At 53.1% G+C, this 19,262-nt stretch overlaps 2 protein-coding genes across 4 annotated transcripts; both read right to left on the bottom strand.

Annotated features, from left to right (window-relative positions):
* Nucleotides 1-703: 703 nt before the first annotated feature.
* On the bottom strand, nucleotides 704-10,676 carry Crtc2 (CREB regulated transcription coactivator 2). 3 transcript variants are annotated; one of them, XM_051157587.1, is made up of 14 exons: nucleotides 10,435-10,675; nucleotides 7,526-7,627; nucleotides 7,335-7,449; nucleotides 6,263-6,326; nucleotides 5,561-5,629; nucleotides 5,265-5,368; nucleotides 5,146-5,175; nucleotides 4,924-4,988; nucleotides 4,547-4,596; nucleotides 4,184-4,428; nucleotides 3,442-3,848; nucleotides 1,726-1,989; nucleotides 1,089-1,275; nucleotides 704-965 (listed from the first exon to the last, which is right to left on the bottom strand). In XM_051157587.1, exons 1-14 carry the CDS (start codon nucleotides 10,585-10,587, stop codon nucleotides 745-747), a joined length of 2,076 nt encoding a protein of 691 aa, XP_051013544.1. In that variant the 5' UTR covers nucleotides 10,588-10,675; the 3' UTR covers nucleotides 704-744. The 3 variants fall into 3 exon arrangements, 2 of the variants coding, with proteins under 2 accessions (XP_051013544.1, XP_051013546.1); XR_007831938.1 differs by lacking the exon at nucleotides 704-965 and adding an exon at nucleotides 1,466-1,532 and having other exon boundaries at nucleotides 1,131-1,275; nucleotides 10,435-10,676; XM_051157589.1 differs by lacking the exon at nucleotides 1,726-1,989 and having other exon boundaries at nucleotides 10,435-10,676.
* Nucleotides 10,677-12,597: 1,921 nt separating this feature from the next.
* Nucleotides 12,598-16,426, bottom strand: Slc39a1 (solute carrier family 39 member 1). Its single transcript, XM_051157586.1, is given in 4 exon segments — nucleotides 12,598-13,285; nucleotides 13,287-13,562; nucleotides 15,965-16,095; nucleotides 16,240-16,426. Coding segments are annotated over 4 exon segments (975 nt in total). The 3' UTR covers nucleotides 12,598-12,904.
* Nucleotides 16,427-19,262: the final 2,836 nt, after the last annotated feature.

Below are 19,262 nucleotides of genomic sequence, written 5' to 3'. Positions count from 1 at the left end.
AACTTGTCCCGCCAGTCAGGGTCTTAGATAAACATGAGGGCACATAAGGTGACTTCCTGCTGCCATCCGTGAAGTCTCTATTGGCTCTGGGACATGTGCAACTTGGGGCACCAATTTGAGGCTCGAGGCCCTGCACAAAGCACAACAGTGCTGAAGGACAAAAACACCTCTAATCCTAGCGAGGAACTGAGGTGAGAGAGCCACGCATGACTTCCAGATTGCCTGGAGTATGTAAGAGAAATCTTGCTTCAAAAAACAATACACAACATAAAAGGACCTATGGCTCCAAACCTTCTTAGGGCCCCAGTCAAGCACACAAAAGGTTTGAAAGGATTTTTTTATTAACATATAATATATTTAATAAAAAATAATATCCACTCTGGCTCTCCTCCATTGCAAGGGGAAGAGAGATAGGGAGGGGCTGGCAATGCCCAGCCTTATCTGGACAAGCCCAACCTCCAAGATTCCCCTCTGCGCCTTGCTTTCCAGCAGGCTCTGACCTCCAGACAGACGGTTTCAAAGTTACAAGTGCTTTAGGCCCTCCCTGCGCTTCCCCATCCCCACCAGGTGCACAGCATTCGGGGGCCACCTGGCCAAGCCCCTTCCCTTTCCTTATTTTTAGGATCCTTCATTCATATTAGAAAAAGGACCTGGGTGCAGAGAGCAGTCTCTGTTGGCCAGGGGGAAGGGACAAAAAGGACAGTGATGGGCAGGGCCATGAAGAAGAATGGCAGTCAGGTCCCCTCACTGTAGTCGGTCACTACGGAATGAATCCTCCACAGCGGGGTCGGGCAGCAGGGCACAGGGGTCACTCAGCATGGTCAGTCCTTCCAGGCCCAGGGGCTCCATGCGCAGCTCATCTTCCAGCCCCAGTCCCAGCTCCAACCCAGATGCTGACACCTCGAAGCCAGGTACGCCAGCCAGGGCTGCTGCAATCTCCTTAGAGAAACCCGGGGAGGAGTCTCCTGTGTGTAGAAGAGGCGGGAAAGGATCTCACGCCACAATCCTGCAAACCCCTCAACCTCCTGTTACCCAGTGAAGCAGTCACTTCTTCCTTCCAGGCCCTACCACCACCTGTGTCCCCTCACCTGTGAGTATGATATTAGGTCCTGAGCCATGGCGGGAACAGTGGGTCAAGTTCTGGTGGTTGAGGACATGAGGGTCCTGGGGATCGCTCACTGATCCCTCACCCCCTAAAAATCCAGGCCCTTCAGAGAAGGTGGGGGGATCCAGCCCCAGGCTGGTTGATGGGCTCTCCATGGTGAACTGCTCCAGCTAGGGACACACAGACAGGCCTTAGGGGAGTGGGCTTAAGGACAGGGTACCCTGCCTAGCTCTGCTGATGTCTCCTCTTTGCCTAGCAAGCCCCATCCACCCCAGGAAGAGAGGCAAAGACAGAGGGAGGTGACAGCAAGCAGAGCAACAGAAGCGAGCACGGGGCCCGAAGTAAGTGTGGGCACCGTACCTGCTGGGCCAGAGCATGTGCATGCCAGGAAGAGAACGGGTCAAGGCAGGAGTCATCAAAGAGCAAGCTGAGCAGAAACAGAGGGGCAGGAGTGGGGGTCAAACACAGGAAGACAGGAGCCCCAAGCTGGCAGTGCTATGTTACCTGGGGGAAAAGGAGGTCCCACCCCATACCTCCCAATTCAGTGTACCAGAGACCACTCAGGTACCTGACCCACCGTCAACCCCTCCCCTTTCAGAGCTATGAGTCTGTGTACTCACATTCCCCAAGCTGAAGTCACTTATTGGCCGGTGGTAAGGCTGTTGCCCATGCCCACTGGACCCAGGCGGGTACAGTGCCCCATAATGTGGCTGCCTGCCTGGGGGCTGTCCACCTGAGGGCTGCACTAAGCACGCCTGAGAGGGCAACTGCTGTACAGACTTTGGGGTGGGTGGATGGGTGGGTATAACTAGACTTGGGGGGCTATACGGGTATGGGGGCAATCGCTGGTCAGGAGACAGTTTACTGGTATCCAAGGGGACGCCCTGAAAAGGAGGAATATATTCTTCAGTGTGGTCTCCAAGAGAACACTTAAGGAGTCCCCGCCCTCTAGGTTGCACCTATCCTCAATACACACACGACAATGCTCCAAGCCAGCTGGAGTAGGGCAACGTCTGTAACCTCAGCACTCAGGAAAGACAGGAAGACGCTGAGTCTGAGTCTGCCTGGCTAAAAGTGAGAACTGTCTCCCCACTCTCCCAAAACCCAACACCCTATGCTCCCATGCACACCTCAGGGGTTGGTATAAATTACACAAAATACCTATCAAAATGGGGGTGTTAAAAGAGGCTAAGAAGTTAACTGTTTTGTTTGCAGACCAGGCGGCCTCCAACTCACAGAAACCCCCGCCTCTGCCTCCCTGAGTGCTGGAGCGCTGGAATTAAAGGCACACCGCCGCCACACGGCCAACAGGTTAACTCTTAAATCCATTCCACAAGCAATCATTCCTAAGCCTTGGTACTTGACTATCAGTAACTGGGGACTTCTGACAGCTCACAAGTGACTGTTAAAGCCACAGTGTGGACGAGCTGCTCTGAAGCCTTGAAGATGCAGAGCGGATGCGGGGTGGACTGCCTTCACTGGCATGGACAGTCTTGCCTGAGGAGGGGGTACAGATGGAACACAGAACACACACCCAGGAAACAGTAATGGGTAGAAAAGAGGAGGGCAGAGAGAAGGGAAGGAACAGCATGAAGGAAAAGTGGGAGAAAGATTTTTTTTTAAAGATGGAGCGGGAGAGAAGAACTGAGAACTTTAGCACAGAGACAAGTCTAAAAAGAAAAGAGAAGAAAGCTGGGCATGGCAGTTTACGCCTGCAATCCAGGCTCTGAGGAGGCAGAGGCAGAAAGGGTCAGGTGTCAGTGAGTTCAAGGCCAGATGAGCTCCGAGAGACACTGTCTCAATCACCTCTTCCTCGCTTACGTTCACTCCAGGCACCAGGGTTTTCATCTGTACAGAGTGAAAGGACTGGGTACCTGTGGTCTGAGATTCTTGGGCTCTATGAATTCTAGTAGACAAAGAGGGATGTGAGGGGGGTGGGGCAGGGCAGAAGTGACGGGACGGGAACTGGCAAGAAGGATAAGAGCAAAGAAAGGAGGAAGGCAACGGTTAAGTTACACTGGTGCCTGTGCTAGGCACGATGCTAAATACTTCGTGTGTGTTACTATAGCTGACGCTCAAAAAACATTCTCGTTTCCTCAGTGAGACTGCTAAGGCTCAGAAACGTTCAGTACCTCGTGAATGGAGGCATGAAGCAAGAGGCAGAGCTATGATGTCTAACCAAAAGACTTAACGCCAGAGTTTGTACTCGTAAACAAAGAGGGGACAAGATAAAAGATGGGTCAGGATAGGACAGAGAAATGGAAGGGGACGGATGGGACAAGGGGCACGGCACAGAAAGGAAAAGGGGACATATGCAGGGAAGTGGCCACGCATACCTGAGTGATGGAAGACAAGGTGGGTGACATTGTTGGCGAAAACTGTTTGGGCAGCTGCTGTTGGGACCTTCTGGCGTCGGCTGGGCCCGCGGGCAAGCTCAGGGGGCTGAGGGGCACACGGCGATGGCGGGGAGAAGCCCCAGGAGTAGAAGCTGGGTAAGGGGGGGCACTCAGGACAGGAGATGAAGTGGACGAAGAGGAAGAGGAGGAGGAAAGGGCAGGGGCACTAAGTGACGGGTGGCCCAGGGAGGTGGTGGGCAGTGCATGGTGGGCCAAGGAGGAGGCAGGCAGTGACGGGTGACTGTGGGAGCCCTGGAGCTGGGGTTGAGGACTGCTTAGGGAAGCCTGGAGGTTGGGATTGCTGAGGGAGGACTGCAGGGATGGGTGGCTAAGAGGTGAGTGAAGTCCTGCAGACACAGACAAAAAACCAGAGATGGCAAACATTACCGATGGGAACCGGGCCCTTTCCACCCAGGATGGGGAGCAGTGGGCAGCACAAGGTCCTCCCTACTCTATCCCTGATGTTGAGATCAGCACCATCCGTTTGGGAGTCATTCTCCATCTTTTTTTCTAGGAAAAGCCATACCTACCCACTCCTGATGGGTGAGAATTAACAATGATGGGATGTGAGGTATCAGGTTGGTGGGCAGCTACAGGATCTCAGATCAAGCGTCTTTCTCCTTAACCCTGCTAGCCAGGCAGCACCTGGCAGTCACGTGACCAGGCCAAGGCAGCTACTCACCTGGAGCATCATAGCTGGGGCCCAAGCCCAGACCTCCACTGATGCCCAAATGGGTCATCGTGTGGGTCAAATTGGAGGTGCTGTTGCCCCCACTCAGGCTGGGGTAGACTGTCTCCTCAGGGTCCAGGGGAGTGGGCAACGGAGGGGGAAAGTGCAAGTTGGTGAGGTCAGGGAGGGAGCCCCCCGTGTTCATGGCAGGCGGGAGGACAGGCACATTGGCAGGCTGGTCAGGAGATGGAAAAATACTAGGGAGAACAGACCAAGAAAGACATGTAAGGAGAAAGTCGTTGGAGAAAAGCAGAAGTCAGTCTTCCACATCTCCTCCTCCCCCTGATGTCACTCCAGCTATCTAGTGGTACTTACTTGATTCCAGGGACTTCACAGGATCGAGGCCGAGAGGAAGATGAAGACAGCTGAGAAGAGAGGGAGAAGGTTAGAAATGAGGACAGACCTCAGTGGGACCCCAGAAAGGCTGTCCCAGGGGAGGAGAGCAGAGGCCCAGGGGAGGACGCCCAGGGGAAGACACCCAGGGGAGGACGCCCAGGGGAAGACACCCAGGGGAGGACGCCCAGGGGAGGACACCCAGGGGAGGACACCCAGGGGAGGACGCCCAGGGGAGGACACCCAGGGGAGGACACCCAGGGGAGGACACCCATGGGAAGACACCCAGGGGAGGACACCCAGGGGAGGACACCCAGGGGAGGACACCCAGGGGAGGACACCCAGGGGCCCTGACCTACCTTCTTAGCATCCCAAGGTTTCAGCAAATGCTTGTCATCTACCAAGTTCTCCTCAATAGCAGGGACTTGAAAGAGAACGACTGGTGATGGGAAGGCTGGAGGAGGAGCCAGTTAAGGCAGGACAAGAAGCAGAAGCAGGCAAGAGGGAATCCTGTCCCTTGACCCCACACAAAGTCCCCGGCATCTGGCATTCATTACCCACAACTGGTAAAGAACACATACCTTTAGCGTCCATCTCGCCATCCAGAAAACCTGCATGGGATGCAAACAGTTGGCTGCAGTGCATACTTATTTGCCTGCAGCAGTAAAAAGCTCCACGGCTGCTCCCTGGGGCCACCTACCTCCTCGGCGGCTGGGCAGGACACTGGGAGGTGTGGGGCCAGGGTAAGTGTCTTGGGGGTTGGGGTTCATCACACTTGTGTGAAGAGCAGAGTCAGAGCTCGTCCTGTTAGGGGAGCAGAGAAGAGTAGCAGTCATAGCAGCAGTCTTGTAGGCACCAAACTGCTGCCCAGTGTGCCCACACTCTGACCCATTAGGGCACCAGTGGAGGTCTGGGCTAGAAAATGGGGTGAAGTAGAGTAGGGCCCACAGAAAGCCCAGGGAAGAGATGTGGACTAAGGAAGTGAAGGACCATCACCTGTTAAGTGCAGATGGCAGCCGAAACAACTGCCCCTTCTCTGCTGGGAGGTTGCCCCAGGGCATCATCCTAGGATAGAGAACTCATGAGAAGGAAGAAAGTGCTGGCAATAGACAAGAAAGGCACGAGGGTGGGAAACCGTGCGCAGCCAGGGTGGACATGAAAGGCTCTGGTCCCCAGTATCATGCCCCTTTATTTTGTGGTTCTTCTGATGCCAGCAATGCGCGTGCCCCGACCCATGCTCAACCCATGAGATCTGGAAACAAAATTCCTCTCTGCCAAGACAAGCTGAGAGGAAATGCTGAGGCCTAGCAACTTTGCTGGATACAAATATTGGAGTTGAGACAAAGGAGGGGTTCAAAGATCTAACAGTGTTACAGCATTACACCTGGCATCCACTATGATGAGAAAGGAGCCATTTTCATCTGCCACCCTGCCAGTCTCCCCTCCCCCTCACTTACACACACCCCAGCTTAGCTACAGTTCCATTGGTTCTGCTGGCTGGACTAGGAGGCTTGGCCACAAGTGTCAACATGGCCAAGCCTGGACTCTGACCACCTACCCAGCTGCCCCACCCTCTCAGCTTGGCCCTAACAAGAGGAGGGACTGTTGAAACCTCAGCCCAGTACCCGTCTCACCTCAGCCCCTCTAGACCCTGTCATAGGCCGGGTGGGTGCAAAAGTCTACCTGCACTGGACTTACCTTCGCCAGCCAGACTCTGGGGGAGGAGATAAGTAGGCAGGGCTATAGGGAGAACTGTCAATGTAAATAGCCGTAGTTAAGGAGAAAAGTAGAGATGGAGGAGATGAGAGAATAAGGGAGGGAGCAGATGGCGAGACTAGTAATCCCAACAGGTGGGATACCGAGGCGTGCAAGTGTTCAGCTCCAGGCCAGTGAGAGCTCCGAAGTGAGGTGCTGTCTAAAACACACGCACGCATACGCACCCCATGCACACACAAGAAGGAAGTAAAGAAGGCCGCCTAACTTGTTAAGGAACTAGCACGACAAAAATAAGCAAATAAACAACAAACTGGAACAAAAATAGGCATGGTAGTCCACCCTGTCATCCCAGTGCGTAGGAGGCAGTGCCAAGGAGAGCACTACAAGTTCCAACCCTACCTGATTTTCCTACCAAGTTCCAGAAAAGCCCAAACGACAGAATGAAGCCATCTCAAAACAAAAACAAACACAAGCAAGCAAACAAAAAAGAAACCAGGACTGGCACTCGCCTGTAATCTCAGCACCGAGGAAGCAAAGGCAGGAGGCTATCTACTAGGCCAGCCTGGTCCACACAGCAAGCTCCAGGACAACCAGAGCTATACAGGCAGCCTCTATGTAGCCAAAAAATAATAAATACACACGTAATAAAAATAAATAAAGAGATGAGACCAAGCTTAGCAGAGCTGGAACAATCTAAGCAGACCCCTGGGTAGGGCCAGGGGGACGAATATGGTAGACTAGGTCTCCAGGAATGAAGTTCACAAGAGGGTGGGAGAAGGGGCAGAATCTCCGTCCTGGGTGACAGGGAGCCCTGCTTTACAGTAAAGCGACAGAGTCAGGCCAGCCAGGACCAACACTAAGTAAGGAACACCAAGCGTTTATCACAACAACTTGTGCTGACACACAGGTTGTGCTCACTCTTCAAGAAGACTGGGCGAAGAACTGGAGAAGGAGGAAACCAAGCGCATGACGTTGAACGCTCCTCCCACCGTGAGTCTCCAGAGCGCCCCTTCCCAGCGCTCCTTTGCCCTTAAGTCACTGGGGAAGGATATGTGGCGGGGGTACCGGCGGAGTGGGGACACCATTCTGCGGGGGTCTCGCTGTACCCGTTCCACCAACCCATGGTGCCGAGTGCTTCGAGATGAATCCAAAGGTGAATGGAGGGGGCTCTGCCAGAAAGGACAGGTGAATCAGCAGGGAAGCAGCCCGAGAGCCTACTCTCCTCCTTGGCTGGTGTCCACTCACCTGGAACTCAGCCAGGCCACAGCCAATCTGGTTAACATTGGGCAGAGAACCACCATAATGGGAGCTCCTTGTATAAGCCAGCCGCAGTTTTTGGGCCTGTAACTGAGATAAAAGAGACAAACGCATATGTCAGGGAAGGTCCTGAGCACTGTTCCCTTTGGCCATCTTTGTCATTTCTGTCACCAGAATATATTACTGCCAGTACAAATGCAGAGATGGAGAAAGGCCAACAAGACCTGGTACAAACAGCCCACCCCAGGCCTTCTGCAGCTTCCTAACCAACGAGCGCCCTATTGCCTGGAAAACCCTGCTAGGCAGGGCCTGATGCTGTGCATGGCCTGCCTGTCTCCTGGTATCCCCAGTGAGGCAAGTCACAGGACAGCGGCCTCTGCCGTCATTTCCAGATGGGTCCAAGACTAATTAGAAGATGAGAGGAAGGCAGGAGCTGGTGCCAAAGACCCACTATGGCCAGTTTCCTTCCCTCACACTTGGAAGAGTGTGCGTTTCTGGGATCTGCTTCTTTTCCAGCTGTAGAACAGGTCTGCGCAGAGTCTGCACATCCCAGACAATAAAACCCAAAAAGTGATGACTCTTCTGCTAACAGAGAGGTACCCAAAACAAGTACTCTTCCCCTGGATGCTAAGATGCCTGAACTGGCAAAGGAGGCAGAGGGCACAGTGGCCTATTCCAGCTTGGGCAGGGCCATCTCCTGCCAGTTTGTGGAGGTGTCTGCTAAGGAAGTGAGACAAAATAACCCTCAGTTGGCCACAGTTTTAGTCTCTCTAAATATCTCATGTCCCTCTGTGAGAGATAAGTGACTACTTCCAGGGCCCAGATACTGCCCATTGCCAAATAAATAGAGCTGGGATAAGGGCACGGAGAGGAGAGTAATCAAGGAAGGTAAATTCTGAAAGCTTCAAGAATCACATTAGTAGCCGGGCGTGGTGGTGCACGCCTTTAATCCCAGCACTCGGGAGGCAGAGGCAGGTGGATCACTGTGAGTCCGAGGCCAGCCTGGTCTACAAAGTGAGTCCGGGATGGCCAAGGCTACACAGAGAAACCCTGTCTCGAAAAACCAAAAAAAAAAAAAAAAAAAAAAAAAAAAAAAAACACATTAGCGCAGAACTAACCAGAACTTGTTTTCTGTTCCAGATCAGCTCAGTGATTCCATAGGCTTAGTGGATGGAACCTCCAAGTCCTCAGTGGTATATGCCGCCATGGCTGTATCTGCCTCCAGCACACCCTTCCAGGTAGCCAGGTAACAAACTAAGCCTTTCGCTCCAAGCTCAAGAGCCTTGTTCCTCCAGGCTCTGACCATGTACGTACACTATACTTTGCCGTGTAGCAGAGATGTTATTCAGCAAAGGAAAAGTAGGTAGAAAGGCCTTTTGATAACCAAAGCACCAAAAAGATAGAAGTCCCAGACTTTCGTTCCTCACAACTTTTGTCTGCACACACCACACAAGCTCTGGTCCAGAGGAAATAAGTCTCTCTCCCATCTTTTTGTTTCTGACTCCCACCATGACCAAAAGCTCTTAAAGGGAGCAGTCAACAGCTCATAATCCTCATGGCGGGTAGAATAGGTTATACAAGTGTGCGCTCTCTCTCTCTCTCTTTCTCTTTCTCTCTCTCTCTCTCTCTCTCTCTCTCTCTCTCTCACACACACACACACACACCAGGTTTGCCTCCCCACTTATCTTTTTTGAAATCCCTCAAACTAGAACATGTGGTCTATAGAAAATCAGAGGGCGTGCACGCACGCGTGCGCACGCTACTCAAAGAGTCAAGGGAGATACACACAAAAATACAATCAGTTAGTCATACATAGAACCAAAGAGCCTTGAAATACAGAATTGATGTTTCACCATCTCCCTTTAGACTGCTTCCAGCCCTTCACCAAGAGAGATCACAGCAATATCCTCACCTGCTGTTTTAAAAATAACCATGTTTCTGAATTGGGGCTGCTTACCTGCAAACTCTTGTCCCTTCACCCCAACCCTCTCACATCCAGCCCTGCCTGGGAAACAAGAAACCAAGGGGTGCGGGGGGGGGGGGGTGCTTCCAAAACTGACTTGGCAGAGGCCTGAAAATTCTTCGTGGAACTTCCTGTTTCCCTGACTATTTCCCACACACAGAGGACTCTAGAAAGCCCTCCAGAAGAAACTGACCCATAGGTAGCACCACCTCCTAGAAAGTTCAGCACATCATCGGTGAAAGGATAAGTGATCCTTTACCCAGTTTGGCGATTCAAAGCTCTACCTTTCCTCCCAGGAGGCCAAAGCCAAACACCAAGAACTATTCTGTGAGCAATGGTCCTCACCTTGACTCAAGTCAGGAAACCACACAAAATATTTGAAAAAGGAAGCAAAGGGACGGGACACAGGAGGGGACTTCCTGTCCCAATATACCCACAGCTCGATCAAACCACTCGTGGGGCCCTTTCCTCTTGGAAACCTAGTCGCCGTTAGTGTCCCAATAGAGCACAGGCACTAGGCTGGCGATCACAAGCTCAGAGAGGGTCAAATTAGGGACAAGCAGACTATGCTCCCAACTCACAATCCAAGATTGAGGATGCTTCAGTTGAGTCCCTGAAAGGACTCAGCCAGAGATGGACAAGGACCATTCCCCGGGCGATGGACTTCGGTGGCCCATCTCCCTCTCCCGCGACTCCTGCCTCACACATAAATAACTGGAACCCAGTCTTTCCTATTCTACCCCAACCTCTCCGGTGTTCTCCGTTTGCCCGGCACAATTCGTCTGACCCTCCGGCCTTCAACCAGTGCCACCCAGACGGCGGCGCCCGCTGCCCGAGCCGCGTTCCGCCTCCTGCCCTGTGGCTCCCGCCCCCGCCCCGCCTCTCCACTCCGCGACCGCTCCTCAATGCTAGGGCACCCGGCACGGCCCCTTACCCGTGTGGAGCCGATGTCCATCATCACCTCCTCGAAGGCCGCCGTCTCCTCGGCCTGACGCTGCTTCTGCAGCGCGATCTTCTCACTAAACTTGCGTGGATTGGACGCTGAGGTTGTGGAAGAGCCCGGCCCGTTCGCCCCTGACGTCGCCATCTTACCCCCGTGTCCCTCCCCTCCACCTTCCCAGTTCCAGCCACGGCCTCCGCCGCGGGCCCGGTCCGGCTCCTCCAGCCTTAGCAGCCACCGCCGCCGCCGCCGCCGCCGCCTCCGCGAGCCCGGCGGCTCGGCCCTAGCTTCGGCCTGCAACGCACCGCCTGCCGGGACTTGTAGTTTGTTTACGGGCCTCCTCTACGCCCGCAGCCGCACAGCGAGGGCAGGAAGCGGACTCCACTTCCCAGCAGTCCTGTCGATTTCCCCCCCCCAACCCCCGGAGGCCAGCATTCGCACCACCCCTTACCTACTCCCGTCCCACGGCAAGCCGGGAAAGGTAGTTCTACAACAGTCTCGAGCCTACGAACGGAAAGGGGTGAGGGATTCGCAAGGAAGACAGAGAAAACGACAGAAAAGGGAAGGGGTGGAGACAGAAAGGGAAGAAGAAAGAGACAAAAGGAAAAGTTGGTCGTCTTCAGGAAATAGGACAAAAGGGGGCGAGTAAAGACAGGTGTACGAATCTGGGATTCAACACACACATACACCACCTCCCACCCCGCTACACACACACCCCCATATAGGGAATAGGGATTCAGGTCCTCTCAGACTGGCCACTACATGCATCCCCCCACCCCCCCGTAGCCCCCTCCCTTCCGCCCCAGGCAAAATGAATCAGACATCGTAGAGGTGTATAGAAACATCTTTTATTTGGGTAACATGTCCCAAACCAGGTCAGTTAGTAAAATAGATTCTACAGAGTACAGCCCTAAGTATACACAGTCCTCCCTCCCCAAAAATAATCATGGGGAGGAGTCTGTCTCCCCCTACATCCTCATATATAAAAAGTGTTGGCAGATCAACATTTATCATCTAGGAATGCGCACCATGTCCACCTTCTGAATGGTCGGTGTCAGTACCTACGTTTTGCTCACTCCAGACAGCTCAACAAACATTTTTCCCACTGCAAATTGTGGAGCTCAAATAAGGAACAAGTAGGTCTCCTCCACTGAGACGCTGGGCAGGTCCCAGTACCCACCCCATTACTGTGCTTTCAGAAGAGAGGCAGGTCAGCCATGGGTGGTGTCACACACCTTTAATCTCACTGCTTAGGAGACAGAGGCAGCCAGATCTCTGGACAATCAGAGCTACACAGAGAAACCTTGTCTCAAATCAAAACAAAAACAACCAAACCTAAAGGAGGCGAGTGGGTGTTTGGCACTTTAAAAATAGAGGAGGGAGCTAGGCAGTGATGGCACAGCACCCATTTCAGCCCAGCACTCAGGAAGCAGAGGCAGGCAGATCTGAGTTCAAGGACAGCCTGGTCTACAGAACAAGTTCCAGAAGAGGCAGGACTACACAGAGAAGAGTGAACAGCTGGTTGTAGCAGTGCGTGTGTTTAATCCCAGCAGTCAGGAAGCAGAGGCAGGCAGATCTCTTTAAATTCAAGGGCCAGCTTAGTTTACGGAGTTCCAGGACAGCCAAGACTACACAGAGAAACAAAACAAAACAAAACAAAACAAAACAAAACAAAAAAAAAAAACAAAATAAAAGAGAGAGAGGCCAGGAGAGGCCAGATAAATTATGAAAACTGGTGAAGAGAGGCCACTTGGTCCTGGTCCCTTGGTAGGAGAAAGACAAGTAGGATGCAAGAAAGTAGGACAATCCCAGCACGCGGGAGGCAGAGGCAGGCAGTTCTGCGTGAGTTCGAGGCCAGCCTGGTCTACAAAGCGAGTCCAGGAAAGCCAGGACTATAAGAGAAACCCTGTCTCAAAAAAGAAAAGAAAGTAGGAGGAACAACTTCAATTAGCTGAGAGGAGAAATGAGATAGAACAGGCTGCTGACTTGGACTTACATCCTCTCTGTATCTTTATCCCGAAGCGGCCGGATGTCAGCTTTCTCTAGATGTAATGCCTGATCTCTGTTTCTTTTTTTTTTTTTTTTTTTTTTTTCTGATCTCTGTTTCTTAAGACAGGGTTTCTCTGTGTAGCCTTGGTTGTCCTGGAACTACTTTGCAGACCAGGCTGGCCTTGAACTCAGATATCTGCCTGCCACTGCCTCTGCCTCCCGAGTACTAGGATTATAGGCATGCGCCACCATACCCGGCTCAACTGTCTCCTTCTTAATGTCCCAAGTGACTTGGCTATCTCCTGTTCTCTGGGCCTGGGCTAGCCTCTTCTCTGCCTACTTCCCTATGTCCCAGAGAACTTTCTGGTTCTCACTACTTCCTTTCTCCATTTCTTCCTATTTGTCCCAAGCAGAGGGCAGGGAGGACAGGGGCACCTGACACCCAGCACCCCCTTGCCTTTTGTCTGGAAGCACCTCAGATCTGGACAAAGAGCAGGCCAGTGAGCAGGGCAAAGCCTGCTAGGAGCAGAATGACCTTGAGGATCCTCTGCTCAGAGGTGGCTAGCTCCTGGGGTAGGATTTCCAGGAAGGTGATATAGAGGAAGGTGCCAGCTGCCATTCCCTCCAGCACAGACTGGGCCAGCTGGTGCAGAGGCCCAGCAGACTCTGCCAGAGCGGCACCCAGCCCGATGCCCAGAGGTGTCATACAAGAGAAGAGGATCCCGCAGCCGGCCACCACCTGCACCCGTAGGTGGCTCTGTAGCAGCCGCAGGGACAGGCTGACTGCCAGGATACCCTTGTGCAGCAGCAAAGCCAGGCACAGCTCCATTGCCCGAGCCCTGTCCCGCTGCAAACCCTACAGCCAGGCCCTCGAACACCGAGTGCAAGGCTAAGGAGAACACCAGCACACAGGCACGCAGCGCCGAGGGAGCAGCCGGAGTTCCGCTGGCCTGGGGGACCTCTGGCCCATCACGCCAACGTTGAGGCCCCCCGTTCACTGTTCCCAGCAGAGCCCTCGTCTCTTCCGGATGTGGTGGGCTGGACTGCTCCTTGTACGCCAGTGTGATCTGCTCCATCACCAACACCAGGAAGAAACCCATGGCCAGGATGAACTCCTCCAGGGGGAACTGAAGCTGCGAACAGGGGGAGACAACAGGAGTTCAGGAAACAACCAGAACGGGAAGGAACCGGATGCAAAGCCTGGCAGAGGCCCAATTATACACATCTGAAGTCTCACACATGCCTGTTGGTCATCCCCTGTTGGTGGCACAGACACAGAGCAACACATAGCGGAACAGACATGGTATCACAGCAGTGTCACATGCAGACCAGTTTTGGCACTAGCAAGATTTTGGGATACATAACTCTGTCTCACTATCATACACACTGTAAGCAGTCCCTGACTCCCACCCACCAGGTGTCACTAGCAAGCACAGTATCACCACCGCCACCACCAAGCTGTGAGACCAAACATGTCGCCACACACTACCAAGTCAGTGGTTCCTAAGGGGCGAAACACACTCCCTGGTTGAGAGTCACGAGCGTACATGCAGTGTTACATGTAAGCATACAACCAAAGAATCACATCTGGGCCAACCTTCCCACATACAAAGCTGTTCCCTGTTGGGCCTGGTGGCACACTTTTAATCCCAGCACTCGGGAGGCAGAGGCAGGCTGATCTCTGTGAGTTCGAGGCCAGCCTGGTCTACAAAGTGAGTCTAGGACAGCCAAGGCTACACAGAGAAACCCTGTCTTGAAAAACCAAACAAAGCCATTCCCTGTTCACATGGAAAGCTACATGCCACAGGGATATTCACAGTCACATGGAGACACAGACAGGTCTCTCAGTCACAGGTACACAGAGGGTCAGCACCCATTACCACACTCCCTCAGTCAGGTGGCAAGAAGCGGGGGTGAGAAACGCTTGAGATGGACTTTGCTGAACCCCGCTGTCTCAGGTTTTCTTATACTGTGTTTTTTGGGATCTTTTTGTCTGGAAGGCAGGCAGGGGGTTGAGACAGGTCTTACTCCAAAGCCCAGACTGACCTGAAAAATACTATGTGGTCCAAGCTGGCCTCAAACTCCTTGTGATCATCCTGCCTCAGCCTCACCAGCACTGGGACTGCACCACTCCCTGCATCCTACTGACTTGACGGCACCAGGCCCCTGGAAACTGCTTCCTACCCTCCTAGGTCTACAGTGACCTGTCTCTAGCCCCTTAACGGATGATAAGACTGACACACAGGTGAAAACCTGTAATCCAGGAAGCGGACACAGGAGGACCAAGAACTTGGGAGCAGTCCGGATTACATAGCTGTCATGTTAGTGACCCTGACTGAACTCATGGAGTAAAGGTCTCTCTCACACTTGCGCGCATGTACATGCACACATGCATAACATGAAAGTAAGAGAGGATGATCAGCGGGAGGAGACAAGCCTTAACAGGAGTGAATATAGTCAAGACACTTGATGCATGAAAATGTAATCATAAAACTACTGCTATGGGGCCGGGCGTGGTGGCACACGCCTTTAATCCCAGCACTCGGGAGGCAGAGGCTGGTGGATCGCTGTGAGTTTGAGGCCAGCCTGATCTACAAAGTGAGTCCAGGACAGCCAAGGCTACACAGAGACCCTGTCTCAAAAAACCAAAAACCAAACAAACAAACAAAAAAACCCACTGCTATGTATAAGATATGCAAATAAAAATAAAACATGAAGGAAAGAAATAGAATGCTAAGTGAGGTAGCATCTGAGAGGCAGGAGGCAAGAAGAGCGCTGCAAATTTGAGGCAGGTCTACGTGTAACAAGCACCAGGCCTGGCCAGGGCTACACAGTGAGAACCTGTCTCAAAAAAGGAAAGAAGGAAAAGGTGAAAGTGAAAAGGGAGAGAGAGGAGGAAGAAGGGATGAAAGATGAAATGTGATTCTTGGGGCAGTGTTAACTTCCTGGTAACTGCAACTGCAAAACCCAGAGTAGCACACACACCTGATAAGGTCTGTCCCACTACCTCAGCGAGCACTGAGGACACACAGGGTCCAGTATCGGGGGAAATGCACACAAACATGCCCTGCTGTCGGGTTCTACAACGCACAGGCTCACATACTAAGACATTCCACAATCATGGGGTGATCCTGAAAGAGCATTTTGTTGGGGGGGTTCTTTTTGGAGGGGGGTTTTGAGACAGGGTTTCTCTGTGTAGCATTTGGCTGTCGTGGTCTCCCTTTGTAGACCAGGCTGGCCTCGAACTCACAGCGATCCGCCTGCCTCTGCCTCCCGAGTGCTGGGATTAAAGGCGTGTGCCACCACCACGCCCGGCTGTTGGGGGGTTTTTCAAGACAGGGTTTCATTACGTAGCCCTTAGCTATCCTTGAACTCACTCTGTAGCCCAGGCTGTCTTCCAACCCACAGAGATCCTGGGATTGAAGATGTGTGCCACCGCTATAACCGTGTTTGTGCCACCGCTACAACCAACACGTGTTTGCCATTAGATATTCCAGCACTTTCCTCTGGGTCACATGTTGAGGTCAGTGCTCACCGTCACATGCAAGGCCTCCAAGGCCTCATCTATGGCAGCCAGGTAGTCAGGCAGCAGGTCCAGAAGACAAGTCGCCAAAAAGACTCCTCCCGCAAAGCAGCTTACTAGGCTCAGGGCTTTCTGGCTGGAGGCTGAGCAAGAGTGGAGCACAAAGGGGGTTATAAGCAAATGAGATCCCTGCAAAGTCCCACTACTCCGGGCGGGAAGCATTGGCCGCTCCTGCCTTGCCCTTCCTTAGTCAAGTCTCCCAGCCACCAAGAGCAGCAGAGACTCACCCGAGGCTTCGTGGTTAGTGCCTGGCCTTCGCAGCACACAGATAGGCACCAGGCTGCAGAGCAGCGTCAGCAGGAGCAGCAGCACCAGGGCCCCCAGCTTCACCTCCAACACCGCCGGCACCGAGGGCTCCGAAGCTACCGCTTCTGGGCGCCACACCAGGAGCTCTGGCTCCCCCCAGGGCACCATGGTGATTAAGTCAGTGGCTCTCCGACCTACAAAGAGAAGACTAGCATGGGTGGGAACGGTCACACAGGAAAGGAGGGAGTGGGGGGGTGGGGGTCAAGGAAGAGGGAAGGCTGGTCGGCAGAATGCACTTCCCTCAGCCCAGCCACTCTTTGGCCTTGCCCAGCTGAAGTGACTCATCCACTCCCACACCAAGGGCTGCGTTTCCTCCTTCGAATTCATCCTTCCCAAGTTCAGCGAGCCATCGAGGTGGAAACTGAGGCACGGGAAGGCCAATGTAGATTATGTCATGACACTGGAGTCCGCTGGAAACTAGGGACGGACAGACTCCAGGAAAGGACCCGGAGCTAGAGCTGGGGCTGGGGTGCCCGGAGTGAGGGGAGACCACTCTCTCAATACATAGTTCCACTAAAGTACATGTAGCAAAGCCAGGCTGGAGCTGTGGAGAAGTCCTGGGTGGCTTCTCAGGACGATCGGAAACGGGGCGGAACTTGGGTGCTAGACGACTCACTCACTGTGCCCACTCCCCAGGGCCATCCCTACCCCCCCCCAACCCCCCACCTCCGGAACTAACAGGTAGTCACGGCAGAAGCCAAAGGAGAGGGGCTTGGGGCTGGCTCAGCCCGCACTGAGGGCGGCGTCTAGAAGTCTCGGAGGCGAGGTCGGAGGTCGCCAGCGTCGCAGGAAGCAGATGAAGAAGGCTAAAGCGGAGACCTCAGCTCCTACCCTGGGAGGCCTCAGAAGCTGCCTGTGACCCTGCGCCCAGCGAGGCCGCACTCACCTCCCGAGGGTCTCACTCCATCGCAGCCGCTCGGTTCCGGCCTGGCGTCGGGAATTCCCGCCCCCTCCCCACCCCTCTCCCCCTCTTCCCCCCTCCCTACCCGCCCCCCGCCTCCGCCGACACTCACGGGGCAGCCAATGGCTGCGCCCGGGGGGAGGAGCCTAGGCCGGAGTGACGTGCGTGACGAGCAATTAGAATCTGGGAACCGGAGAGGTGGGCAGGCGGAGCGCTGAGACCCAGCCAGAGCGGGGAGGGGACGAGCGGGAAGGGCGGTGGGCCCCGCTCTAACTACTGACCCGGCCGGTCAGAAAGTCTTCGGTGGAAGTGGAAGCTAGGCACTCTGAGAGCAAGGCCTGTTCCCTGTCTTTACTCCCAAAGTATTTCTCACCACATCTCTCAGGACATCGGTCTCACCAGGCCACAGCCTCTTACAGCTCTGGCTCTATTAGTGCGTAACTGGGCCAAAGGGAAAGCATTGCCTTTTTGGGACAAATTTCCTTGCCTGGATTGCCTAGCCAGGCCCCCCCGCCCCCCCCCCCCCCACACAAAGGAGATGAGCCTGGAGGTGGTGGCGCACGCCTTTAATCCCAACACTCGGGAGGCAGAGGCAGATGGATCGATGCCAGCCTGGTCTACAGAATGAGTTCCAAGACAGCCAAAGCTACACAGAGAAACCCTGTCTCGGAAAAAACGATGGTGACCCATAATTGGGAAAGAATGAAAGGAGTGACTTAAAAAGTGATCCTTTCTTAAAAAAAAAAAAAAAAAAAAAAAGGCCGGGCGTAGTGTAGTGGTGCACGCCTTTAATCCCAGCACTCGGGAGGCAGAGGCAGGTGGATCGCTGTGAGTTCGAGGCCAGCCTGGTCTACGAAGGGAGTCCAGGATAGTCAAGGCTACACAGAGAAACTCTGTCTTGAAAAAAAAACAAGCAAAAAACAAAACTTACAGCCAAGGTTACACAGAGAAACCCTGCCTCGGAAAAATACCATAATAAAATAAAATGATCCTTCCTAGACTACCTGTGGCTCATTTGGTTTCTAAACAGGCTCCTGTCCTCTCAGAATAGGTAAAGAAATGGTGGGATCAAATTTCGGAGTTGCATACTTCATTTTCCTGTGCTGGACGCTCTACCATGATTTTCTCTTGGTAGAAAACTTGACCAACAGAGAGTGTATTTGGACTTTCCCAAGGTGAGCTGACTGTGCTGCTGGGGAATATTTTTCTGTTTAAACTAGTTTGTGGGTTTTCTGGAATCTGGGTTCAGGCCTTGCCTAGGTTTAACACAAAAATGGAGTTTGTCTGGTCTTACATATATTATTTTTGGTTGTGTTTTTTTTTTTTTTTTTTTAATTTTTTTTGGTTTGTTTGTTTTTGGTTTGTTTTGGGGTGGGAGTTTGAGAGAGGGTTTCTCTGTGTATCCCTGGCTATCCTGAAACTCATTCTGTAGACCAAGGTGGCTTCAAACTCAGAAATCTGACAGCCTTTGCCTCCCAAGTGCTAGGATTAAAGTTGTGGCTCATCACACTATCAAGTGGCTGGCTGTCCTGGAATCACCTTGTAGACCAAGCTGGCCTCCAACTCCTGGGATCCCCCTGCCTCTGCCTCTCTGAGTGCTGGGATTAAAGGTGTGCGCCACCATGCCTTGTTGAGAATCTCTGTGTTCACAATGGGATCAAATATCCTGCAACAGGGACTAAGGAAGTTCTTTTTCCTTCTATAAAACTTGATCCATCAGGAAAAGGAGGGCTGTTAGTGAGATGGAGGCGGAACTTCCTTCCAGTCCTGGCATGTGGGAAGCTGGTTCCATTTCCCACTCAGTCATCTCTGCTCCTGGCGGGAAGCCCCTTCAAGGGCAGTTAACCACCCTTTCTTCCTTCTTCCTTTATTTTCTTTTTCTTTTTTGGTTTTTCAATATAGGGTTTCTCTGTGCAGCCTTGGCTGTCCTGGAACTCACTCTGTAGACCACGCTGGTCTCCACCTCAGAGATCCCCGCTTTGAATTCTGGACGCACCTCCCAAGTTTTTCTCATGCTTATGTTAGCACTGTTTCACTGTTTGC

This window comes from Acomys russatus, chromosome 15 (assembly GCF_903995435.1).
Source record: "Acomys russatus chromosome 15, mAcoRus1.1, whole genome shotgun sequence".
Classification (NCBI taxonomy): domain Eukaryota; kingdom Metazoa; phylum Chordata; class Mammalia; order Rodentia; family Muridae; genus Acomys; species Acomys russatus.
The sequence above is the reverse complement of the archived record's forward strand: the minus strand, read 5'-3'. Positions and strand labels throughout refer to the sequence as shown.

Excerpts from the sequence above, each read along its gene's own strand:
- Crtc2 (XM_051157587.1), bottom strand. The coding sequence starts at position 10,587 with ATGGCGACGTCAGGGGCGAACGGGCCGGGCTCTTCCACAACCTCAGCG. Across the intron at positions 4,597-4,923 it reads AACCTTGGGATGCTAAGAAG|CTGTCTTCATCTTCCTCTCG; the intron begins GTAGGTCAGGGC and ends CTCTCTTCTCAG. Across the intron at positions 3,849-4,183 it reads CCCCAGCTATGATGCTCCAG|GACTTCACTCACCTCTTAGC; the intron begins GTGAGTAGCTGC and ends CTGTGTCTGCAG.